The sequence below is a fragment of the Lynx canadensis genome, chromosome B4 (assembly GCF_007474595.2).
Source record: "Lynx canadensis isolate LIC74 chromosome B4, mLynCan4.pri.v2, whole genome shotgun sequence".
NCBI lineage: Eukaryota > Metazoa > Chordata > Mammalia > Carnivora > Felidae > Lynx > Lynx canadensis.
Window position 1 is genome coordinate 72,648,898 of NC_044309.1, and position 17,600 is coordinate 72,666,497.

The 17,600-nt window shown below is 35.5% G+C and overlaps 1 protein-coding gene across 3 annotated transcripts in view; it reads right to left on the reverse strand.

Moving 5' to 3' along the window:
* Positions 1–346: 346 nt before the first annotated feature.
* SCAF11 (SR-related CTD associated factor 11) overlaps positions 347–17,600 on the reverse strand; it is a 72,317-nt gene continuing 55,063 nt past the window's right edge. For 2 of the 3 annotated variants that reach the window (XM_030322395.2, XM_030322398.2), the window contains exons 9-16: positions 17,368–17,477; positions 15,809–15,910; positions 13,684–13,790; positions 10,299–13,010; positions 5,066–5,412; positions 3,869–4,087; positions 3,397–3,516; positions 347–3,132 (exon numbers count right to left, since the gene is read on the reverse strand). In XM_030322395.2, the coding sequence (XP_030178255.1) occupies positions 2,986–3,132; positions 3,397–3,516; positions 3,869–4,087; positions 5,066–5,412; positions 10,299–13,010; positions 13,684–13,790; positions 15,809–15,910; positions 17,368–17,477 (3,864 nt within the window). In that variant the 3' untranslated portion in view covers positions 347–2,985. The remainder of the gene's footprint in view (positions 3,133–3,396; positions 3,517–3,868; positions 4,088–5,065; positions 5,413–10,298; positions 13,011–13,683; positions 13,791–15,808; positions 15,911–17,367; positions 17,478–17,600) is intronic. The other variant, XM_030322397.2, reaches the window with a different exon arrangement.

Consider the following 17,600-nt stretch of genomic DNA (forward strand, 5'->3'; position numbering starts at 1 on the left):
GTGAAAAGGGTAAGTTACAACATAGTTCTGGGCAGTTTGATTGGCATTGTTACCTTTAAATGGCAGGATTACAGGTGATTTTTCTCATTTTTCCGTTTCTTCTACAAGTTTTTTTAAATAAAGCTTTTCTAATTTCCTACAATGATTTTGTAATTAGGAAAAAATGCTATTAAAATATATGCTTATAGCTAACTCTAAGCTTGCTTTACAACTTGGACATTAATTTATGATGCTAGTTATGTGTACAAATCTGAGAAATACTTCAACATGTCTTTGGAAACAGTTATAATGAGGCAAAAGTCAGCATTTCCCAGGAATCATAATAATAAAATGTTAAAGACACTTCTTTGTTTATCAAAAGAATTTATTAGAAAATATTACATACTACATTTCTGTTTTAAGAGTATTGTTTCAGTAGACAGAACTCCATCCTTGTACTACAAACAAGGTCTCATGGACCATGGGGCAACCACTGTGCTTCTGAAGCTCTATCTTTTGGATGGAACATTCAAACAGTACACACTGTGGCCATTTAATGGAAGATAATGGAGAAAATGTGGTAACCAGGAAAAAAAGAAATCACAAAACTTTTGGAATGTTAAAATAGTAAGTAACTACTTTTAGTCAAAATTCTAGGCATCACTATAGCCTAAAACATTGGTCAATGTGACTAGTAAGTTAATGGGACCAAGGTTTCAAAGGTCAAGTTAATACTGAATCTTAATAAATAATGAGAAATTTATAATTCCACAAAATGTTTTTGATTCAGTTTGTGCACATGCAAAATTAATGTAGATTTCTGAGAAAAGCAAGAATGGGGAATGTTAAAGCGTTTTTTTTTTAACATAAAGCATGCACTTTCTAATACATTCTTAAGTATTTCTAAGTTTTAAAAGTTTGAATTCTAATCCAGTAACATTCTTCATTAGCATTTTAAATGCAGTCTAACCAAGTACCCCAAGCAGATATGGAATACACACTTGTTATTTTCAAGACAGGTGGAAATAATTCATGGCACTGCAACCAAAGATGTGAGACTTGACCATCATACCACCTAGTTTTTCTTCAAAACTTTTAAATGCTATAAAGCAAATTTTAAAATATAACTGTATTCCCAAACATCACTGAAAGAAAATGTAGGAAAAGTATGCACTGTGTGATTAATCATCTTAGGCAATTTGCTACAAAATTTTCAGTGTGAACCCAGCTTTAACTGAAAACAGATTGAAAATTCACACAATTGTTTCTAGAGTTCAAAACAAACAAATGAGGAGGTGTGTGTTGATATTTAAAACAGTCTTAATATTTTATTAGAAGAAATATACTTCTAAACTTCTTTCCCCTTCATATCTAAACACAAACTTTAATTAAAAATATATATATAAATCAGTAGAATACCATATTACAAATGCCCAGAAATGCAGAATAAAGATCAAGACTGCTTGGAAATATTTCTAACACTTTTTGGAATTACACTCTTAATCTAGTAAAGATTATGAACTAGCACAATCATTATTGGGGCCAACAGTTCAAAATATTTGCCTTATCAAAGCTAGCACCAAGAAAGTATTATGCACATAAACTTGAGAAACAGATCATCTTTACTTCAGAAAAGCACAGTCCTACAGAGTATTGCTCTCTCTAGTTTAGCTAATACAAGGGTCATTCTGTCTCACTGATGCATATATCTTTCTGAGCCATTAACATCTTATCTGAATAGCTTTTGTTATTTGGTATCTATTGAAAATTATTACTGGAATGAAAGACAGTTTATCATGGATAACCCATTTTTTTCTTCTAAGATGCCAATTAAAATAGTGGCTCTATAACCTTCTGAACTTACCTTTTGTAAAAATTAACATATTCTAGTATTTAAAAAAAGACAATCAAATCCCTAGTCCCTGAAAGCCTAACCAAGACTCCATTAAGTCCTCTCCCTTTCCAAAACCCAGGTTTTAATGTCTAGAATTTTGCAACATGGTTAATGGCCACCATATGGTCACCTAATTAACACTTTACTCACTGTAAAGCATTTGGATACTTCTCAAGTGTAAAAAGAAATTCATTAGTGATTAGATAGATGAGCCAATGAAAGCCACTGAAGTGCGTCTCATAATTCTACCTTTGTCCCAAGGAAGGCAGGGTCACCACTCAACTGCAATTCTCCAGTTGGCACAGATAATTTATCATTTCTCTGACAGGTAGAAGATATCATGAAAGTACATAATTTTTATAAAGTCAACACTTTTTCCAAACTGTTCTTCTAAATTCCACAAAGAGTTTTAGACTTCCAAAATTGTAAATCTAGCAAATCAAACTGCTTCATTTCAATTGGTGGGGAAAAAAGGCACAAAAGAAAAACAAGCAGCATAACCTTTATTTGGTGATACAATAACAGTGTTCCAAAGTTTTGAACACTGAATTTTACTCAGGTGATAATCTGTTTTCTATCTAAGCAATTTATTCAGACGTGTGTTTTAAAAATACACATTAGGAACCCTGCAACTGGTATATTCTGTTATTAGAAATATTCTTCATGGTAATACATTATTTAACTTTCTATAAAGGGAAAAATCATAAAGATCATTCATACTTTATTTTTAGCCTGACAGAATAAATGTATTATATATATCTTTTCCAAAACCAGTGCACTTAGAAGACTCTAATTTATGCACTCCATTGTTCAAATCAAAAAGCTGTACATCTTCCAGTATCCACACTATAAGAGTCCTAGTAAAAATGCACACTCCTTTAACCCCTTTACTTTCCCTTGAATTGCTTTCATTTTCGGGAGGAGGAAAGGATAAAGAAGTTGCAGTGCAGAACTATATTTATTTAGAACAAAACTTTATATTCTACATTAAAAAAAATAATTTTATCAAAACCAAATTTCAATCACAGTTATGTATGATTTTCAGTTAAAGGTACAAGTTGAAATTGCACTTTGCAGATATCTTGATAGTGTCCTTTACAGTGCTCCCCATTTCAACCTATGTTTTTTTCGGTGGACACAGGTTCTTCCAGGGTTTTCTTTTGGCTTCCCTTCCGTGAATATTTGTATTTGTCTACATAGGCTTTAACCAGATTTGCCACCTTAGTAGAATTTACTTCTCCACTTTTACTATGACAAACCTACGAAAAAAGGAAGGGGAATATTTTTCTCATACTTTATAAGGATTAAAGCAAAATGGAAAGATTTGTGAAAACCAACCCCAAAGAGATAATCAGACATTTTTATATGTTCCATATCTCATATGATCTTACTCAAAAGGCAGAAAAGCAGACCAGAATTAGAAGTCAGTGGTTATTATTTTAATTAGACTTAAGCATTCCTTTATTAAAATAGAGATGATTCAAAACAATTACATATATAACTCTGCTAAAGCTAGAACTTACTTTATCTACTGCTTTCCGTACAATCTCTTTATATTCTTCCTTGGTGATATCTTTATTTTGGTAAAATGGCTTAATGGCCAATTTTACCTCCTGTGCTGCTTTTTCTTGGATTTGTAATTTCTGGTAAGAGGAAAAAGTATAATTATTATTTGCCCACATACTTTAAAAAAATTTCTTTTAAAATATGAAATTAAAAACACCTCACTTTTATATTATTTCAAGGAATTCTTCACATAATAATGTCATGAATATAAAAGTTATTAACACACATACCAAACATTTCTAAAAATAATTATGAAATATTACCAGTAACTCACTGGACATCAACATATCTAGACAGGACCCTTCAAATAGCATTGGAATTCAAGACTATCAACAGTAAATTCCCTTTACCAATTATACAATATATAATTTATTTTTTCATCTTTAGCATATACAGAATTATGTAGGTTGCTCTCAACCTTGAACTTGCCTTGTCTGTCTTCGAGCTATCTGCGCTGGCTTCCACTGTAACACTTACTTTGCTTTCTGTCAATTTTACAGCAGCATTAGAGGCTTTGCTGTGACTTGATGATGAAGTATTACCAGAACTTGGTCCCTGAACTGTTCCCAAATTTCCTGGGGCTGCGGTCGGAGCAGGCAAGACTGGTGTACTCATGTTGTTACTTACATGAGAAGCACTAGGAACGCCCTGTTTTAAAGAGTTATCATTAGTTAATGAATTACTGTACTCTTTTAGCCATATATTAGAAATAACAAAAAAAATTCAAAGTGAGTCAAAATTCGTATTTCAGGTCATGTATATCTAAAGGACTCTGAAGAAAAATAAGTAACATTCTCAAACAGAGACCTATGTAAATATGTCAAGTGACTTTTAAATTACACATGTGACTTGTGATGTTCTGACAGCAGCACTAAAAGCAACAAGAAGGAAAAGAATAGCACTTAAAAAATAGTTATCTTTTCCAAAAGGCTCTTTCTGAAAATTAACTAAAGTGTGTGCCCCCACTTTAAAGACGGAAGAAAAGGAGACAGTGAAGTCAAATAGCTTGCAGAGAGCTGACAGCAGAAAAATGTATAAGGTCCCAAATTCTAGAACCCTATCCCCCTTATCTTCCAATTATACACTATCAGGATTCTAGAATTTGTGAAATGCAGGCACAGAACTATAAGGAACACAGTGTTTACAAAGTATTATTCAAATTTCTATATGCCTCAGAGGCACTTCTTTTTTTTGAACACGGTAAACTCATGAACATGAAATACAGACAGTAATGGATAATGAACAGCTTTCTCTGGCGTTTGTCCCAAGAAGACAATAAAAGCATCATCACAAGTTCCCACCCCCTAAAAAGTCCAATAAATTAAGAATTATTTTAAAACACCCATCATTTGATTCTCAAAATTTTGTCTTAACCTGAAAAAAACCTGTTTGGACATAAACAACAGCATATATGTAGCTTTGGTTCAATAATATGCATCCAATTCATTTTATTTGAAGAGTGGGAGGTTTGAGGAAGGACAGTGAAGAGGGGCTATGAAAGTTTACCGTAAACCTAATCAAATAATTGTTTGGGGATGCCAGGAAACCCTCTTTTGAACATCTGTTGCTAACAGTTCAATTCTTATAGCGACTATGTTGATTACACTTTAGATGCTAAAAACATACCTGCAATTGCTTTCCATCTGGCTGTGAAGCAATGTAGCTGACTTGCTGGGATGGTGGGGGAGGGGGTGGTGGCGGTGGCAGTCCCTGAGATACACTTGTAGGAGCAGCTACCTGCATGAGAGGCACACCTGTGTGCAGATGCAAGGGTAGCGGAGGATGAATGTTAAATGGATTGCGCTGGATGTTCATCAAAGGAGCGTGAACACCCACTGGATATGGGAAGATATTCATAGGCGGCTGCTGTGCAGTCATTTGTTGCTGCATTACATTCATTTGTGGTTGCATCATATTTATAGGTAGCTGGGAACCATCTCCATGTTGGTTTGTTTGGTCTTTTAGGTTAGAATCTATCAAAAGAAAAAAGGCTTATAATAAAAAATCATGTTAAAATTTCTTTAGAGAAGCAAAGAACCACTGGTTACAGTAAGAGTCAACAGCAATTAACAGACTCAGAACACCAATCTCCAATCATTTAGTCTAATCCTATCTTTCTAAATAACGTGGACTGGTTAAAAAAAGCATTCAACTAAAATTATTATTAAGAGCAGGTTCATGTTGGTTCAACATTACCAAAGAATCAGTACCTCAAGAAACTTACTAAAGAAGTAATCATATAAAATCTAATCAGGTGGGGCACCTGGGTGGCTCAGTCGGTTGAGTGTCTGACTTCCGCCCAGGTCATGATTTCACAGCTCGTCAGTTCGAGCCCTGCGTCAGGCTCTGTGCTGACAGCTCAGAGCCTGGAGCCTGCTTCGGATTCTGTGTCTCCCTCTCTCTCTAACCCACTCACATTCTGTCTCGGTCTCTCTCAAAAATAAATAAACATTTAAAAATTTTTTTAATCTAATCAGGTTGCTAAATTACAAGAGTAACTTTTTATCTTTTTTTTCTTTAATCTTTAACAAAGCTTTTTTCTTGCAATGTTCTTAATAAGAAAAGCCAAGGAAAGATAAATTATTAGAAGACTAACTTATTTATATGAGAACAATGATCAAAAAAATTCAAGTGTGCACATCTGAGATAAAAGAAATCAAAGTTGGGACACCTGGGAGGCCCAGTCAGTTAAGCATCTGACTGTTGGTTTCAACTCAAGTCGTGATCTCATGGTTCATGGGACTGAGCCCTGTGTTGGGCTCTGCACTCACAACAGAGCCCACTTGGGACTGTCTCTCTCCCTCTCTCTCTGTTCGCTTGGGATTGTCGCTCTCTCTCTCTCTCTGCCCCTCTCCCCACTTGCTCACCCTCTCTCTCAAAATGAACAAACATTAAAAAAAATTTTTTTTAAGATATCAAAGTTAAATCTTACACAAGAACCTCCCAAATTCTTCTAAGGGAAATAATAAAGATTAGAGCAAAAATAAATGATATAGAAATAAAAAAACATCAGAACAGATCAATGAAAGTAGGAGTTGGTTCCTTGAAAGAATTAACAACATTGATAACCTCTACCCAGATTTATCAAAAAGAAAAGAGAAAGGACTGAAATAAATAAAATCACGAATGAAAGAGAAGAGATCACAACCAACACTCCAGAAATACAAACAATTATAAGAGAATATTATGAGCAATTATAAGCTAACAAACTGGGCAATCTGGAAGAAATGGATAAATTCCTAGAAACTAAACTACCAAAACTGAAACAAGAAGAAACAGAAGATTTGAACAGACCAATAACCAGCAAAGAAATGGAAACAGTAATCAAAAATCTAACAAGAGTATGAGGCCAGATGGCTTCCCAGGGGAATTCTACCCAACATTTAAAGAAGAGTTAATACTTATTTTTCTGAAACTGTTTCAAAAAAAAGAAATGGAAAGAAACTTCCAAATTCATTCTATGAGGCTAGCATTACTTTGATTTCAAATCCAGACAAAGACCTCACTAAAAAGGAGAATTACAGTCCAATATCCCTGATGAACATGGATGCAAAATCTCAACAAGACACTAGCAAACTGAATCCAAACAGCATATTTAAAGAATTATTCACCACGATCAAGTGGGGTTTATTACTGGGCTGCAGGGCTGGTTCAATATTCGCAAATCAATCAAATGATACACCACATTAATAAAGGGTAAGAACCATATGATCTTCTCAATAGATGCAGAAAAACCATTTGACAAAATACAGCATCCATTCTTGATAAAAACCCTCAAAGTAGTAGGGACAGAAGGAACATACCTAAGAACATAAAAGCCATATATGAAAGAACCACAGCTAATATCATCCTAAATGGGGAAAAATAGAGCTTTTCCCCTAAGGTCAGGAACATGACAGAGATGTCCATTCTCACCACTACTGTTCAACATAGTACCGGAGGTCCTAGCCTCAGCAATCAGACAACAAAAAGAAATAAACGGCATCTATACCGGCAAGGAAGAAGTCAAACTTTCACTATTTGCAGGAGACATGATACTCTATGTAGAACACCCAAGAGACTCCACCAAATAATTACCAGAACCAATACACAAATTCAGCAAAGTCATAGGATATCAAATCAATGTACAGAAATCTGCTGCATTTCTACACACCAATAATGAAGCAGCAGAAAGAGAAATCAAGGAATTGATCCCATTTACAATTGCACCAAAAACTGTAAGATATATATGAATAAACTTAACCTAAGACGTAAAACATCTGTACTCTGAAAACTATAGAACACTTATGAAAGAAACTGGAAAAGAGACAAAATGGAAAAACATTCCATGCTCATGGATTGGAAGAATAAATATTGTTAAAATATCGATGCTACCAAAAAAAACACTACACATTCAATACAATCCCTATCAAAACAAAGCATTTCTCACAGAGCTAGAACAAACAATTCTAAAATTTGTATGGAACCAGAAAAAGACCCCAGTAGCCAAAGCAATCTTGAAAAAAAGCAAAGCAAAGCAGGAGGCATCACAATTCCAGACTTTAAGCTGTATTACAAAGCTGCAATCATCACTGGCACAAAAACAGACACAAAGATCAATGAAACAGAACAGAAAACCTAGAAATGGATTCGTAACTATATGGTCAACTAATCTTCAACAAAACAGGAAAGAACATCTAATGGAAAAAAGATGGTCCCTTCAACAAACGGTGTTAGGTAAACTAGACAGCAAGATGCAAAAGAATGAAACTGGACCATATTCTTACACTATATATAAAAATAAATTCAAAATAGATGAAAGACCTAAATGTGAGACAGGAAACCATCAAAATCCTACAGGAGAACACAGGTAGCAACCTCTTTGACCTCAGCTGGAGCAACTTCTTGCTAGACATGTCGTCAGAGGCTAGGGAAACAAAAACAAAACTGAACTCCTGGGACTTCATCAAGATAAAAGTCTCCTGCACCATGAAGGAAACAATAAAAAAAACTAATGGGAGAAGATATTTGCAAATGACATATCGGATAAAGGGCTAGTATCCAAAATCTATAAAGAACTCATCAAACTCAACACCCAAAAAATAAATAATCCAGTGAAGAAATGGGCAGAGGACATGAACAGACTTTACTCCAAAGAAGACATCCAGATGGTCAACAGACACATGAAAAGATAGATGCTCAATATCATTCATCATCAGGGAAATACAAATCAAAACCACAACGAGATATAACCTCACTCACATCTGTCAGAATGGCTAACATGAACAACTCAGGCAACAACAGATGTTGGCGAGGATGCGGAGAAAAGGGGAATCCTTTTGAACTGTTGGTGGGAATGCAAACTGGTACAGCCACTCTGGAAAACAGTATGGACGTTCCTCAAAAAGTTAAAAATACAACTATCCTATGACCACAACTGCACTACTAGGTATTTATCCAAAGGAAACAAAAATGCTCATTTGAAGGGGCACATGTACCCCAATATTTATAACAGTGCTATCAACAATAGCCAAATCATGGAAAGAGCCCAAAGTCCATCTACTGATGAATGGATAAAGAAGGAATAGAATTTAATGATTCATCACTTATATACAATATCTAGTGCTCATCATAAGTGCCCTCATTAATTTAACCCAGCACCCATTTAGCCCATCCCTCCACCCAACACCCCTCCAGCAACCCTCAGTTTGATCACTGAATAATATTCATGGAAAACTCAATGAAATATTACTCAGTGATCAAAAAGAATGAAATCTTGCCATTTTGCAACAACATGGATGGAACTGGAGAGTATTATGTGAAGCGAAATCAGTCAGAAAAAGATATATATCATATGATTTCACTTATATGTGGAATTTAAGAAAGAAAACATGAACACAGGGAAAGGAAAGGTAAAATAGGATAAAAACAGAAAGGGAGGCTTTGGGGCACCTGAGTGGCTCAGTCGGTTAAGCGTCCGACTTCGGCTCAGGTCATGATCTCATGGTTCGCGAGTTCAAGCCCCGCGTCTGGCTCTGGGCTGACAGCTCAGAGCCTGGAGCCCGCTTCAGATTCTGTGTCTCCCTCTGTCTGCCCCTCTGCTGCTTGCACTCTGCCTCTTGCATTGTCTCAAAAATAAATAAACATTAAAAAAAAAAACAAAAAAACAGAAAGGGAGGCAAACCATAAGAGACTCATTATTTTTTTTAATGTTCATTTCTAAGAGAGAGAGGCAGAGCATGAGCGGGGCAGGCAGGGGTGGGGGGGGGGGCACAGAGAGAGAAGGAGACACAGAATCCAGAGTAGGCTCCAGGCTCTGAATTGTCAGCACAGAGCCTGATGTGGGGCTTGAATTATTGAGCTGTGAGATCACGACCTGAGCCAACATCAGACGTTTAACCAACTGAGCCACCCAGGTGCGCCCATAAGAGACTCTTAAATAAAGAGAACAAACTGAGGGTTGCTAGAGGGGTGTTGGGTGGGGGTATAGGCTAAATGGGTGATGGGTATTAAAGAGGGCACTTGTGATGAGCACTGGATATTGTATGTAAGTGATGAATCACTAAACTCTATTCCTGAAAACCAATACTGTATGTTAACTAACTTGAATTTAAATTTAAAAAAATCCCAAGTTCTTCTATTGTAGCCAACTGTACTTTAACTAGTTAAGCCTTTGACAAGATTGGAGGGAGGGGCAGTAAAAAAGGCAATAAATACTGACATATATGTATATATTTATATAATGCAAAGTGACTTGTTAAATGGGATTTAACATTATAAAACTGTAAGTACAGATCATTATAATTCATATATATGAAGTTTTAAATTTATAATCCCTTTCCTCAAATAAAAGTGTTACTAAATAAACACAGTATGTTACCTTGTTCAGTTGCTTCTTCTTCTTGTCTCATCCATCCAGACTGTGGACCTGAAGAATTCCTCCCTCGTCTTGAGTAATAGTTTTGTACATCTGCTGGTAGAGTCTTTCTCACAGCCCAACTAGATGCAGATGTCCACCCAGATCTATCTGCCGGTGTATCAAATGAGAACTCTTGCTCATTTTTCCGTTTATAGGGTTGCTGTTCCACAAACTTGAAAGACTCATTCCCTGAACTATTTGAATTCCCTGAGAGGGGTTTTCGGTTTTGCCACCGATTTTCATTCTGATCTGTATAGGCAAAACCACCTCTGTAAGTGCCTCTGCCACGGTTACCTCTACCACGGTTAGACATCCAACCTGAACCAAAGTTTTTATTCCAAGAATTCCCTGAATTTTCATTTCTGTTTTCTTCCCAGTGAGAATCTTTTAACTTTTCTGGATTTCTGGTCCTTGGATCAGGCCCAGAATTTATTTTTTCTGTTACCCAACTAGGACAGTCATTTCTATGTTTGTCAGCAGAATTTGGATCCTCAGCATCTGGACTGATGTCATTTTTTTCTTTTCTTGTATTTTCATTCTGTTTCTCTGGATCATTCTTTCTGTACCGATCATTTCCTCGTGGACATCTCCAACCATCATTTGCCCATCTTTCCTTCCACCGAGGAGAGTAAGTGTCTCTGTCATTTCTACTGAATGATGAACTCTTAATTTTTGTTCTAGATCTTGATGGTGACCTCGAACGAGATCTGGACCTAGACCATCTCCTGGTTCTTCTTTCTCGATCTCGATCTCTCCGTGACCCATCTCTATCACTTTCTCTTTCTCTGCTCCGAGACCTGGATTTTTCTCTTGGGGAGGAATCTTTCACTCTTGACTGAGATCTTCTGTTTTCTCTCAAAGTGTCTCTTTTGGGAGAGAGTGATGCAGATCTTTTGCCTTCCTTCGTGCTATCTCTTTTTGGAGATCGAGACTGAGATCGTCGCCTTTCTTTTGCGATATCCTGCTTTGGGGACTGAGAACGAGATTTTCTACGTCCTCTTGCAGATTCTTTCTTGGGAGATGGTGATCGAGACTTCCTGCTTTCTTTTCCAGTTTCTCTTTTGGGAGATGGAGACTGAGACCGCTTCTTTTCTCGTGCAGTGTCTCTGTTGGGAGACCAAGTTGTAGATGGGGAGTGAAATCTAGATCTTCGGGTACGAGGCTTTTTGGCTTTCTCCATCACATCTACTGGGCTTTCAGATGGCTGAGATACAGTTTCAACCTTTCCATTTGCAGGATCAGAAGATGGCATATTATTTTGAGAACTGTGCTCCACAGAATTTTCATTCAATTGTGTGGTATCAGCATTTACAGGAGGTTCAATTTCAGATTCATTCTGGTCACTGCAAAATGAATCACATTCCATAGGTATCATTTCATTGTTGTCCTCATTAAAATGCTTCTGAATTTGTTCAATGTGTGTGTTAGGCAATTCTGTAGATCTGGAATGTTCAACAGGAGATTCAGTCTTTTCTTCTAAAGATTTGTCTAATTTGGTGTTAAGATTATTTTTTAATAAATTATTTTCAGAGTCTTGAATACTATTCAAACTTTCTTTCTCTGAAGTATCACATGTTGCAATTATTTCTACATCTTCAGTTTCAACATGCTCAAGCAACTGAGCCTCTGAGCCCTCTATGGATTTTTTGCTCACTGTTTGTATAATTCTTCCCTCAGAAGATTCTAATTTGGGGCCATCTACAAGCTGTTCTGTTTTTACTGTTAAATCTTTATGATCAGCAATTTCTACTATAGGACTTTCCATAACTTTTTCTTCATTAACCACTGACTCTGAATTTTCTGGTAACTCATCTGAGCTTGGTACAGGTTGGAATACTTCAACTTCAGATCCTGAACATGTAGGAAGATAATTTGAAGGATGATCTGTACATTTGTCTGCTTTTACCTCTGATTCTGAAGGTCCAGATGTTTGGTCTTGATTTTCCAATGGATCACCTCCTTTTCCAGAAATATTTTTAGGAGTCTCACTTTCTAAACATAAAACATTAGCCTCTACACTTGTATTTTCGACTTTTTGAATATCCTCTTCCTCTCCAACTAGTACAGAAGGATCTTCGGTATGAGACTCAGAATATGAAGATTCCACTGCTTCCTCTGTATCATGGTTCTCAGTATGTTCCTCACTTTCTTCTACCTGTTCATTGCAACTTCTCAAGCCATTAGCAGACTCATTTTCGACACTTGCTGGCACAGTACAACTGTTACTACTTTCTGCATCTGATTGGTGCTCTTTCTCTAACACAGGTGGTGTGTCAGATTCTGCTGTTTCTTCATCTACTGAATCACTGGAAGATGATTTTTCAGGGGGAGGTATAGAGCTCCGAAGTTTCTTTTTCAATAAAGGTTGTTTTCTTCCTCTTCTTACAGACTTCCGTTTTGGAGCCTGTCTTGTTTGCTTTTCTGACATGGCTGAAGAGGACACACTTACAGATGGATTGTTGTTATCTGGGGCATCACACCCAGAATTATTTGATACTGGGGATTTCTGGGACTGACTGACTGTTTCAGCTCTTGTATTACGTGTAGATCTCCTTGTAGGAGTTGTTGCTGCAGGTTTTCGTCTTGATCCTCTGGTGTTTGATGTACCAGAAGTTTGCTTCTTCTCTTCTCCTTCTTGAGTATGTGCTAATGCATATCCCTTGCAAGAGGTACCTAATGATATATATTTTTTTAAAGTAAAAAGTTTGTTTCAATAAATGATAATAGTTTGGCTTTAGCTTATGTTAGCATAAAATACATGTCTATAATAGAGTGAAACAAAATATACTTATGAATCAAATTATGAATAAGCACATAGCTACTAACATCTAAGTAACAGCAGGTATTTACCTAGTTCTTTTAATGCTATGGAAATGAGTTATCACAAGATTTGAATTCATGTGGGCAATTTAAAGGGGTAAAAAAAAAAAAGAAAATATGTTTGGTCTGACAACTACCATCTTGGTATTACGTAAGCAAAACGTAAGAGGAAACAAGAGTCATCCACAAATATATAAAGACTGAAACTATTTGTTCATAATTAATAGGAGATGTAACTTCTAAAGATCTACATTTTGGACACTGAAGCCCTAAACAGAAAGGAGACTTCTAACCAGTTCCTCAAAGTATTGAAGATGTAATTTCTTAAAGTAAAAAAAAAAAAAAAAAAAAAATTTCTAACTGGAACAATTTAAAAGTCAATGCCTGTCCAAATATTTACAGAAATCCATAGAACTTACTATCTACATTTTATTTTTATAGCTTTTCTAAGTCATTAACACTTTTTAGGATATCGAAAAAAGCTAATAATTTTTTAATAACTAGAGAAACATTTCACAAACTTTACCAAAATTTTCTAAAGATATGGTACTTGTTGGAAAAATAGTTCTTGGCAACACAGAAGAGATGAGAGGAAGCACTTGTGTTTCAATATTCCAGGGTCTAAAACCAATTCTGAAAATTCAAAACAAAACAAAGACATTTTTGTTTAAATGTTTTAAAAAAATTATACCAACTATTTAAAATTATTCATTTTTCCAAATGAGGTTAGCAACTTTAAAATACAGTGTACTTAAATGATTTTTTGCCAAAATAAGTAAAAATGTAAATTCAAGGTTACTCATTGTTCAAAGATGGCTGCCAACTGGCTACAAAGAAAAACCTTTTAAAAGCATGTTTTTCTGATAAATTAATGGCAAGAGGGTTGAACGGTAACTTCATATATAATACATGTTTTTCTTTTAAGTAACTGAATGTAATATTTTGTCAAAAAATGTTTTAGCTTTTATTCTTCTCCATTCTAAAAAAAGTCAACTTGCATAATAAAATGTATAAATAAATAAAATGCACAGATTTTAAGTATACAGTTTGATGACCTGTGACTAATATATATATATATATATTATCTGTGTAATAATATATATATCTGTATATATATATATATAATATATAATAATATATATATTATATATATATATATCTGTGTAAGCACCACCACCACCCCAAACCAAGAAATGGAACATTTCCACCAACCAGAAAGTGCCTTCATGCCCCTTGCACCTCCCCCCTTCCCTTTCTGGACAACCAAAGAGATAATTTAGCCAAGTTAATCAAATCAAGGTTTTAAAGAAATTAGCAAGGTTAAAGAGAAATCAGTCCATGAATAAATAACAAAACTTAGAAACAGAACAGTATCACTTGAATTTGAAGCATATCATACAGACATGATTATCATATTTTTGTTAGATTTGTTTTATAGCATGTATCAAAAAGTAAAAACATCAAAATAAATAATTTTTTTTAGAAAAGAACTGATTTCGGGGCGCCTGGGTGGCGCAGTCGGTTAAGCGTCCGACTTCAGCCAGGTCACGATCTCGCGGTCCGTGAGTTCGAGCCCCGCGTCAGGCTCTGGGCTGATGGCTCGGAGCCTGGAGCCTGTTTCCGATTCTGTGTCTCCCTCTCTCTCTGCCCCTCCCCCGTTCATGCTCTGTCTCTCTCTGTCCCAAAAATAAATAAACGTTGAAAAAAAAAAAAAAAATTTAGAAAAGAACTGATTTCTATTGCTTTATTATATTGTAAAGTTTCTCAACCTAAGCTCCTAGTGTTCTTATGGACCTAAGTTTCTGCATCAAAATCCAATCCACTCTCAGCTTTTTTCTGATTCTTATTTGTTCAGTTCAGGTCTCCTAACAAAAAACTACTTTATCCAGTATAAGGTGAGATTATGGACTAGGTGGAAAAAAGCTTCAAAAACACTGTGCAACTTGTACACACACACAAATATATAACTCTGAGATTTTACATTATATATATCTGGACTTCCTATTTTTACTTCTATTGATGCTCCACCATCATCTAGATGGTGAAGGTCCTATGCAGAACCATACTGCAGTTTATATAAGGTAAAGTTATAACGTTACAGGAATAAATATAAAACTCAGGCAAGGACCTTAATCTTTACATGGGAACTTGAAGTATATATATAACACACCTAGCAATGTGACAGTAGCTTCAGGACTTAAACTAAGAAAGGTCTGTATTATAGAAAGTCATGAATGCCAGGGCAAAGTATAAAGAGTTGATCAAATAGTTATTGAGAAGACTCTTATAGAGATGTAAAGGTCATGACAAAAGCAGTGCATCAGCTAACAGCACAAAGGTAAGATTGGAATGGGGGAAACAGAAGGATGACAGATCTGAATACTATTATTAATAATGAATCTTATCATTTTGGTGCTCTCTCTTTTAAATGATTCAAATATCTTAATACTTATTAAACAGATAAATAGGGGTACTTTTTAAGGAGTTCTTTAAATAGCAATCTTCTTTAGGTATTTGAAACACCACGTTTAATTTGCACAAAACTTTCTTAGAAACACAACTATTGATTAAGATACCTCTGTGCTTAAGTATTTTAATGGTATCCTGTGCTCATGTTAACATGCGAACACTTTGGTAAACAATTTTCTTACCTTCCAATCCCAGGTGATGTATCAGGAAACCATGACAATTCCAATTCCTGTCTCTTCTGCCTAATCAATGTATTCATTTCATTGACCTCTATAAATTCTGTACTGAAAGATAAATTTTAGACCTTCATCAGAACTCCAAAAATTTAAGTTCGGCATAACAAGTGGGTTATATCATGAATAGGAAAAATTTTTGTACCTAACATTATAAACCACATTTAAAAGAAGTACCTTTTTCTAAACACCTTCAAAATGAATTCATTCCTGTAAATTTTTTACATTACAAATCAAAATTATATTGATTTGATTCATAAAAATAATGCTTGAATTTATATCTTAGGTGACAGGATATTTTTAAAAAGTCAATTTAGAATAATATCCATGTTACTGAGAGAAAAAAGCAACACTATTTTCTATGAACCATGAACCAAAGCTGTAGCAAGCAATCCCAGTAGAAACTGTATCTGCAACAATTTCCCAACAGAAACTAAGTGTAAGACAAAAGGAAAAAATAGAGGAAGGTATAGTTACTGTAATCAAAACGGATATAGTTCAGCTTTTTTTTTTTTTTTAAATTTTTTTTTCAACATTTATTTATTTTTTGGGACAGAGAGAGACAGAGCATGAACGGGGGAAGGGCAGAGAGAGAGGGAGACACAGAATCGGAAACAGGCTCCAGGCTCCGAGCCATCAGCCCAGAGCCTGACGCGGGGCTCGAACTCACGGACCGCGAGATGGTGACCTGGCTGAAGTCGGACGCTTAACCGACTGCGCCACCCAGGCGCCCCAGTTCAGCTTTTTTTTTTTTTTTTTTTTTTTTAATTTTTTTTTCAACGTTTATTTTATTTTTGGGACAGAGAGAGACAGAGCATGAATGGGGGAGGGGCAGAGAGAGAGGGAGACACAGAATCGGAAACAGGCTCCAGGCTCTGAGCCATCAGCCCAGAGCCCGACGCGGGGCTCGAACTCACGGACCGCGAGATCGTGACCTGGCTGAAGTCGGACGCTTAACCGACTGCGCCACCCAGGCGCCCGAGTTCAGCTTTTTAAAAGGCTACTCAGATGTTACTGTTTTCTTTGGTACCTTGAGCGAAGCTCTAAAATTAAATCATACAATCTTAAACCTGTCTTCTTCATTTAACCAAAGCTAAGTGATTTTAAAACCCCAACTTAATCTTCAGATTCCACAAACATCTACTTAGTATCCATATGCCAGTCACTACAGATTCAAAGACGACTGGATCTACTCTAAAAGGGTTCTTCTTGATTAAATTTAGCAAGTAGCTTTACTTATCTATCAAATAAAAAGCCTGTGTAGAACAACTCATTATTAATGAAAACAAAACCCACTAGATCATAGGCAGTCATCACATAATACAGAGGGTCACAAAATAATAGGTGATCTCCTTCCTTGAACTAATTTATTTTCCAGGAGAAACAAAAACAAAATACAAGGTGAGCCTTTATGTTTATTGAGCCAAAACTTAAATTTTTACTGAAAGTTAATTATAATAATTAAACATTAAGTATAAAAGCATCCATTAAAAGTAATAAATACTAACCAGTAAGTTCTACAGGTAAAAGAAGATTCTCCAATGTGATTACTAGAAGAAAACATATTGGAGAAAAAATTTCTGAAGCACTGACTTGTACACTGATTTGATCTTCGGGGCTAGAAAAGTAAAAAGAAGTTAGTGAAACAGCAAACAAAAAACCTCCATAATTGGTAATAGTTATAATTTAAACATTTTGATATACCTGAGTTACAGAGTTATGGATTAAACAACCATAAGGT